Raw genomic sequence first — 9,300 nt, 5'->3', positions numbered from 1 at the left:
CCATAAAATACATTTTTTGCCCAAGATTCTGAGCCACATGAGTTGTCAAGATTAATAATATGAACCCTATATTAATCAATAAATGAAATGGGTCAATGCAAAGACATCAAATTTATTAATGACCGACGCAGAAGCAATGGCAGTTTAATGCAAATAACCATATTCAGAAAAATTGCTTATTGCACATTTGATACGTACAAATGAAATCAAATTGAAAAGAATGAAATCAAATTTATCGCCTGATTTTATCATGCTTTTCATTACCTTGCTTTCTTACCCCATTCTATTCCACAAACCAAACATGCTATTCTAACATCCTCCAAAGTAACCAAAAGCTCTGTCACAGTAGAAATAATTCATCAAAAGCTTGTCACATCTAACAATGATAATATTGGGAGGAGGGGGGGCGTAATAACCAAAATCTAGATGCCAAGCCAACCAACTATATCTTAAATTACACTTGCAGATACAAGGAGATAGAAGAACTTGGATATACCAAGTATATTGTTTTGAAAATAGAAAAGCCTAGTTAACCATCTATCTCTTAAATTAACACTCCCTGATACAATATATATATATAAAACACTTAGATATAACCATGTATATCTTAAACTAACACTTCTAACTGGTACACAATTAAGTTTTTTGTTTTGTTTTGTTTTGGAAGTACAACCCTGATATACAGTTAATCTCCAGCTACAAGGATAAATGCTTCTAGTTCATATTTTTTATTATTGGGAACACCCGGTCACAACGACAAAAAGCCCTCCATCCCTCTGTAAATCCCATTCAGGTAATTAAAAGTTGAGGAGGGTAACATATTGCAGAAAATTGCCCAGTACATTCCCCTACCTGACCTGAACTGCAATTGCCATTAAACCTTCCTTTCCTCCAGTACTAAAACTAGAATTGAGATTGCATACCTGATCATCACATGCCATTTTCCAGTTCTCAACCTCCCAACTCAAACCAACTTGAGAAGCCAATTATTTGATTGTAATGTACCGGTTTGTCCCGTGTTTAGCCCAGTGGTCCTTAAGATCAACTGGGGCAGACAGATCATGACCCTCTGCAGCAAGTCGGCTAATCAGCTTATTGAAGGCACTTCCACTCATCTTCCTCCCTCCTACTCGAGCGTGACGCTTGTTGGGTACTGCTGGAAGTGGATATATAGACATTGTGGTTGTACAGCAGGAAGACTGCCAACCCCCATTCCCCCATTTGTAGCACTGCCTTAGCACACCAGTGCATGAGCAAACTGGGGCGGGCATCGTTGATTCATCAAATGCAACCTGGTTCAGCCCCAGGTCCTGACCCTTCCAGTCAGGTTTTGACACAACTAGCTGTTTATTAAGATCATCCCCTCCACCACCCATATCCTGTCCCTTCCATTCATGTGATTTACTGAACATGATCTTATTCAAGTCATCACCCTCCCTCTTAACCTTCCTCGAAGGTTTTGAAGCTTTCTTATTAGACAGTGTAGCCTTAGGCTCCTTGGCTCGTTTAGCCCGCCGGGACTTTGAAGCATCAGAAGCTACCGGTGACATTGGGAGGGCGTCACTTATGTGCATTTCCCTTGAATTGTAAGGAACTTCAGCCACGTGGGGAGGATGGTGCACGTGCTGCTGTGGATGGTGCATGTGCTTCACCCCACGTGAAATTTGGCATCCTGGTGGGCATGACGACATATTGTCGCTATTCATAGGGTTCTCACGGTATTGCAGGGTCGCAATGGCATTGTCCCGTTCCATTATGGCAGTATTTCGTTCTTGGATTGCTGTGTCTCTCTGCAGGAAGGCCATGTCTCGCTCTGCCAGAGCTGCCTTTTTCTCAGAGATGGCCAAATTTCTTTCTTGAATGGCAGCATCTCTTTCAGCCATTATAGCCATTATATGTTTCATTGATGGCTGATGCTGCATCAGCCACTGAAAAACAACAATGTAAGAATTATCATTAAACATGGAAAAAGAATCAATAAAAGTATTCATGGTGTGTACTCCTATCAAAACATTCACCTTTGCTTATTCACATTGGCTCGGGATAAAGGGAAATAAATGGCCAATGATTAAAATCTATTTTCTGCATTTTTTTAATGGCAAATCTTTCTTGTTACCTGACCCTGTGCTGTTTTATACTGCTCTGCTTTGTGTCTTCCATTTTCACGATGGCCACTATCATCCATCTGAGATACACAAATGACAAAAACTGCAGAAATAATTTCAAACCTCTGTAAGGGTGTTCAGCAAATCAAAAAGCAGCTACCAGATGTGCAGAAGCTGCATCTGAAAAAGTGGAAATCTGCTCAGATTTTGTTAATGGGGGCATATTGTTAGAAAGGGGCAAGAATTTATCTATCTATTGTTAATAAAATTCTAGGTATAATTAGAAAAAAAAAATGCTAAATACTAAAATACAAACAAAAAACAAACAAGTGTCCAATTAGTAAGTAGACTACATGACTTGGATGGCCACCGTGTCCTGCAAAGTGTTGCTCAGTATAAAAAAAATTCACTTGTGAATGCAAAACTAAGTGAAATGGAACAAAACATTTAGTAACAACAGTCCCTCAAGAGAGAACCCCCCCCCCCCCCCCCCCCCCCAAAACAAAAAAAAATACACAGTGAAAAAGTAACTCGCTTCACTGAAAATTATAATCATGGAGATGGAACTCAGGTAAACAAAACATTCCAAAGCTGTCCAAACTGCCAGGATAATCACTAACTCACAAATATACATTTTAACACTCAAATGACACATAATAAACCTTATGCAGACGGTACATCTGCCCGAAGTACCTATGAAACAACAATGAACATGTTGCTACCAGGTGGTAAACAATTGAAACCAGAAAGGCAATGAAAAAATAGCAAGTCAACGTAAGAAAATAATTAAACCACAGCCCTGAACAGCAAAAATAGCACACTAATGAAGCAGATTGAAACTTCAAGAACAAGTGACCATACACTGGCACCTAAAGATAAAAAGTGCACAACTTTGTGGTACATGAGAGAACCCAGGCACCGTTGTTGTGTAAGAAAAAGCATGCTATCATGTAGAATCATATGCAACAAAGTGAGTACTACTAGGTCCAGGTACATCTGGCAGAAGAAAAAAGCAAAACTCATTTAGTTGCCAATATCCTGTTATCAATTATCGATGCAATTTGCCTGGGGCAAAAAAATGGGATTACAATGAGGAAGCATACGCAGTCAGTAACAGGTTTGGCAGTAATGAAAACTATATACCCAGTTGATTTTAACAGTAAGATTTTGAATCCAGAATCTACACCAATGCAACTGTAGAAACCTTAGCATAAAGGTAATACAGCATCAGAGGAAAACAAAAATACCACACTGTTGGTGAAATATGCAGGAGCGCCAATTTGCAACAGATGGTGCTCGACAAAATAAAACAAGTAGGATGTGTGCCAGGAAAAAAAAATATTACTACCAGCTCAAGTTCACATGCAAATATCAATGCATCAAAGTCATGTTGTTGAACAGGTTCTTGATAGAACACCAGGCTGACCATAAAACACCCAAAAGGTCAACAAATTTCTAAGTTCAACACCAATTCTGCCTAGTTTTGCCACAAGGCCCTAGTTAATAACTCCCCACCTATATGCCACCCCCTTTCCACACAATTGTGGCAATTCACAGAGTGTTCGCAATGTCTACAAGTACCCAAAAAATAAAAAGAAAATCAATTATGGAAAAAATATTTAACTGATCAATCACAAAACAGGCACAATCTCTTAAAGCCCCCACACATCAATGAAACAAGAAAGTTTACAAGTTAATAAATAGTTAAAAATACCATATTGCATTCAGCTACAAAGAAAATTTAAAAATCTCTCATAAATTTGATCATTAAATAAATTCAACATTTAGATAAATCCTGCATCTAATAACATGTTACTATAATCTTTTAGGACACCAATGTGCATAATACAGACATACATTATACCTTTTCACATGCTGGAAGGAAGCAATGCACATAATTAGCCCTTCGAACTATTTAAAATTCACACAGAAGAGGTGAAGGAAATGTGATTTCTTTTTTCATAAAATTATAAATTAAGTAAAACATTGAAATGCAGTTCTAATGTCTGTAATGTCTGCTTGAAAAACCCAAAGCATCAAGTTGTAGGCTTGTAGGCTTTGAGGCTTCAAAAATGCACCATTAATGCAAATGAAACTACAAAGTATTTTTTTCCCCCCAGTCCGTAGGTCTTTGGAAATACAAGGAATAATATTTACCGGAATTTATTTCTAGAATTGAAGCATCATAAATTATTCATCACTAGCATCATCATTAATATTCCACATTATTTTCTCAAGAATTAATATATTGCGGATGCTTCAGAAGATATTGAAAAAATAAAAATCCAGCGCAGCAAGGTCCATCATTCCTCAACATGTAATTGTTAAAATCAAAATTTGACGCTCCAATTAACACCTAAAGTAGAGGCACCTATTATCAGCATTGCCAGATTAATTACCTCTTTCAGAATGCTCTCTCCCCTCACACAATAATTAATTTTCAACATATTTATGTGCTCCTATGGTTATTCAAATTGCACTTTTCTCTTAAGCGTTCCATTTGAAGATGTAAAGTTATGAGACTTTTAAGATGTCAGGTTCTGAGGCATACACCACATGCATTTATGGGCCCTTTGGTTAAATGGGCTTGAGCTTGAGGAAGACTCAAGCTCAACTTGTGAGGCATGAGAACAAAGTATGGAATGGTTATATCTGGTACTCTTGACAGCACGACTTGATTGCAAAAATTGCAACGTTATTCTGCAAAACACACAAAAAGAGCATGTACTGAAAATAATTAGTACTGATGCACACGTGTACATGGTTTGTGTCAGCAGAAACTGCCTATTCCTAACCACTGTAACTTCCATTGACAAAAAGCACAATAAAAAAGAGTGTCAGCTTGAAAAGAACTCTCTCATTCTGGGACTCTTTATTTGGAGCCAGTAAGGGAGGCAGGATGAGGGGTATTTTTTGTAGTGTTTTGGTGCATAAAGGGCTTTATTTGTCGCCACATACACCCTCATGCATTCATTGTAAATATCTCATCACAGCAAAAAGTATTGATCAAGTAGAGTTTTAATTTCACACAATAAACTGAGGAAAGAAATTAAAAAAAAAAAAAAATTGCTCGCTAAGGCCTTGGCCAACCCAATAAACCCGTGAGACCAAATGAAGCACCATCCAGGCGGAAGTCGTAACGACAACTGCAGAATTAACTTAGTCAGGGAATAATAATAATAACAATAATAATCACAATTGTATCAACAATCATGCTCACGTTGGTGTCAAGACAAAAACAGAGTGAACTTGGAGAAAACAAGCCAAAACACATGCTCTTGGTTTGTCCAAAAACACATGCACATCTATTTATTCATGCATCCAATGGAAAAGCAGCAGTCAAAACATGAGCATTTATAAAAATTAGCTAAGGAATAAAATTCTACACTGAGTTCTTTGTATTAATGAATGGTGAAAGACCAGGAACAGGAAAGCAAACATCTTCTACCAAATCCCTTCAGATCTCCAAATGTTACCTATTTATCCAATTAAACAAATTGTGACAGTTCACACAACAAAATCCTAACTCCACTACCAAATGATGGCAGGTATGCTGTAGTTGAATCACTCACTTGAAGTTCAATATCAAAACTTCCATCCATGTAGCCAAGAACATAAACCATTAAGAAGGCTGGAAAGTGAAAATAGCACCCCTTATTGTCCAAAAAAGGGAAATTTGGAGGTAAGCTTATAAGTTATACATTTTTAGTAAGATATCATGCACCAAGAAAAATTAAACACGTAGAGTAGAACAATATGCACTTTTGACAATCCATTTACAATTATTCAAACATAATATTAATTACAAAGATATTAGCCCAAACTACTACTGGCACCAGCCTCAGCTCAATATTAATACACTGAGCCTCAGCCTCATGTGAGAAAAAGTGTCAGAGCAGAGAGAATTTATTAAAATAATGAGATTTTACATTCTACTCTAGCTAGCAATAGATATCTTCGCCAAAGCAGCTTTAGATCAGTCAAAATAATCCATATGGATGGAATCTTTCCTAAAGTCAACAATTTATCTTGCATCAAAATAAAATGAAGTAAATAAGCTTTTAAAATAATTATGTAAAATAGCCAATGATGCTCCATAGTCTAAGAATGGTGTCAATATTATGCATCACTAATTAAATTTCAGGCAGTCACAGTTTAATTCTCTTTTTTTCTTTAAAATGCAACCAGTAACCTATTAAACAAATGCCCGAGAAGAGCCATCAGAAAATCAAACATACTAACACACAAAGCAGTCATTTACGAATTAAATTAAAAATTTGCAAATCTATTACTTGCCAAAACAAGATATTATCAACAGATTATTAGTGCCTTTCTTTTTCTCACTCCCAAGAGAAAACCAACATGAAGCAAATAATCGCAGGAAAGTAAGAATCAACACCTAAACTCACAAGAAATAGTTGACAATAAAACTAATAACACACTCTCTTATACATAATTAAGTAACCAGGCTTTCAAGAATAGCAATTTAAACAATTCAAGAAAAGAAAGCCAATAAAACGTTTGTCAAGAAAGGAAAAATAGCAGACTTTTGCCTAAAAAGTTCGAAAACACCAAATCTCAAACTAATTTAACGCCAATGCTTGAAAATTAAATTCTGCAGCAGTCTCGCGCAATTAACGCGAGAACACTACCGACCAAAACCCCACAAAAGAAAACCCCCAAGTTCGTGACGAAGCGTCCGCATCCACAATAAAACCCAAAGCATAGCACAAATTAAGCAGAAAAAGAACGCTCGAGTGCTCTAACAAGAGCCAGCAACTAAGCTCGAGCTACAATGGAGACAAATCAAAGACGAGATTGCGGTAGGTAAGGGCAGACGAGGTGACAACAGTGGCCAGTTATTCCTGTAAAGAGACGATAAAAACAAAAAAACAATTGAAAAGCTACTGTGAAATCGAAGCTTACCGGAGAAAATACGACAGAATCGCAGCGAAGAAGGCGATCGAAAACCCTAAATTGACGACGGAGAGCCCTTCGGAGCTGCGTGCGAATAAACTGTTGTGAAGAGAAGAAAGAATTTCAACTTTTTGTCTTGGGACTGGAGCTTCTAGTTTTACCTGTGTGCGACTCGCATTTCCTCTCTCCTTTTTTCTTTTTTCTTTTTTCTTTTTTATTTTTTAAAATTGTTTTACTGCGGTTTTATACTTCCGGAGTACATATATGGTGCGGCACAGTATACAGAAGAGACCGTGGCTTGCGAATCACGATCCATCGATCTGGTTGACTCGAGGTTTGACTTGCGATAAGAAGGACGTGGGCGCGGCGGGGAGAGGGAGTGATCACGTGAGGCCGGTACTGAATCAACTCGGAAGCTGTAAAAGTACATTGGGAAAGGGTGAATCGCCATTAACCAAACTAACAGCAACTGAAATTAAGGCACGTGTTACCCGGAATAATTTTATTCTAAAAAGTAAAATAAAATGCGGATATAATTTCGGGATTCCAATTTTCCACAGCAGCAAATGTTGCTGCCGCCAGAGCACGTTTTGCTACGCGCACGCCTGAAATGGCCTCCTCAAATGGCAAAAAATTGAAGTGGAACTATCACTTGGCAATAAATAATTAAAGACAAAATTTAAATTGACAAAAATTTAAAATGTAAAGTTTTATTTAGAAATTCAAAATCTGAATTTTAATCTCCTTAATGCATGGTTTAAGTACTAAGTTTTCTTTCATAACATCATTTATAATGTTTTATAAATATGTTTTATTGTAATTATTATACAAAAAGTTGTTCTTGAAATTAATTAATGTTATAATGTATATGATAATTTGTCTCCTTTTTGTCTCTTTTTTTGTTTTTTTTAGAAAATACTGCATTATATTATTCATTTGTTTGGTACATTAAAGTTCAATTGTGTTGCTATATGCTTTTTGGTGTTTCCTGTAGTAAGTTACAGTCATTAATGTCTGACCTAATACTCAGTACGGTATGAAGTCATTCCTCCATGAAAGGTTCGAGCAGAAGGTAAAAAGGTTAAGATAAAGCTGCTTCCTAAGTCACTCAAAATGAAGAAGTCTCTCTTTTGATACATTAACATTGATAAATGGTAACTCAGCCAGGTTGACTCAAGTAATAAGGACGACTTGTGACTTTAGTGACTCCAAGGTCACGCGTTCGACTTCCCCTTTAGAGTTTACCTCGGTGAATTATCAGAAATGCATCAATGGACGGACAGCTTTCATCCCCCCCAGGTTTGGCGTCGTACCATAATATCCAAAGTGGCGTGATGGTGGTTAAAGTCCCCGAGTTATCAAAAGAAAAAAAAAACCCCATTGATATATGGTAAAATAGCAATATTCTCTACGTCATTTAATACGACTAACACACAAGGTGTACTCAATATTTACTATGACTTTTCACCCAATAAAACATAAATAAGAAAGGTTTTTCCTATTCCTACCAAACACAATGGTATATACAAATGTTTCAATGCAGAACATTTTTGTAATTTCTATTGATAACAATATTCCATGATGAATTGCATGAAGTTATGAACTTAAATGTTTTTTTTTTTTAAATTTGACATGCTTATGGTTAATAAAATAAGATAATATAAAGAAATAGGTGTATGTTGTGCCTTTACAATTCATAAAAATATAAATGCCAAAATAAATTTTGCATTTGGATGCACAAATTTTAGATCTTGAATTTAAATTTGAGTGAATTTGAACAAATTATAATGTAATTTTATATTACATTTTATCAAAATCTAATACAATTCAATTCAAGATTTTTACAAACATGGGGTTAAGATCACTATAACCAAACAATTAGCTATGCATATCTAAAAATAATAATTCATGAATATTCAAATATTTTGAAAAGTTCACTGTATGAATATTCAAGTATTCAAGTTTAGAGTTGCCAGCATATAGTATTTAAGGAATTTCATATAAATTTTGGAGACATAAAGTTGTTGTTTCAATACAGATTCAATGAATTTGAATAAATACAAAAACATTAAAGTTCGAGTACATAAATGATAGGGACTTCAATTAAAACTTATAAGGGTCTTTCATTAATCTATAAAGTTATAAAGCAAACTTGTTGTGAAGTTATCATACATAATTATCTTACTTTAAAACCTTAAAATTCGAATTTATGTAGATTAAGACAAAATTCAATATAATTATACATCATTACTTTATTTTAGATTAAATTAATGTTGTA

The 9,300-nt window shown here is 35.7% G+C and overlaps 1 protein-coding gene across 4 annotated transcripts; it reads right to left on the bottom strand.

Annotated features, from left to right (window-relative positions):
* Window positions 1-423: 423 nt before the first annotated feature.
* On the bottom strand, window positions 424-7,235 carry LOC131162254 (protein BASIC PENTACYSTEINE6). Of its 4 annotated transcripts, none has more exons than XM_058118557.1 (3): window positions 7,032-7,235; window positions 2,117-2,285; window positions 424-1,928 (listed from the first exon to the last, which is right to left on the bottom strand). In XM_058118557.1, exons 2-3 carry the CDS (start codon window positions 2,183-2,185, stop codon window positions 987-989), a joined length of 1,011 nt encoding a protein of 336 aa, XP_057974540.1. In that variant the 5' UTR covers window positions 2,186-2,285; window positions 7,032-7,235; the 3' UTR covers window positions 424-986. The 4 variants fall into 4 exon arrangements, with proteins under 4 accessions (XP_057974540.1, XP_057974543.1, XP_057974541.1 ...); XM_058118560.1 differs by having other exon boundaries at window positions 2,117-2,208; window positions 7,032-7,191; XM_058118558.1 differs by having other exon boundaries at window positions 2,117-4,805; window positions 7,032-7,190.
* Window positions 7,236-9,300: the final 2,065 nt, after the last annotated feature.

This window comes from Malania oleifera, chromosome 8 (assembly GCF_029873635.1).
Source record: "Malania oleifera isolate guangnan ecotype guangnan chromosome 8, ASM2987363v1, whole genome shotgun sequence".
Lineage (NCBI taxonomy): Eukaryota > Viridiplantae > Streptophyta > Magnoliopsida > Santalales > Ximeniaceae > Malania > Malania oleifera.
The sequence above is the reverse complement of the archived record's forward strand: the minus strand, read 5'-3'. Positions and strand labels throughout refer to the sequence as shown.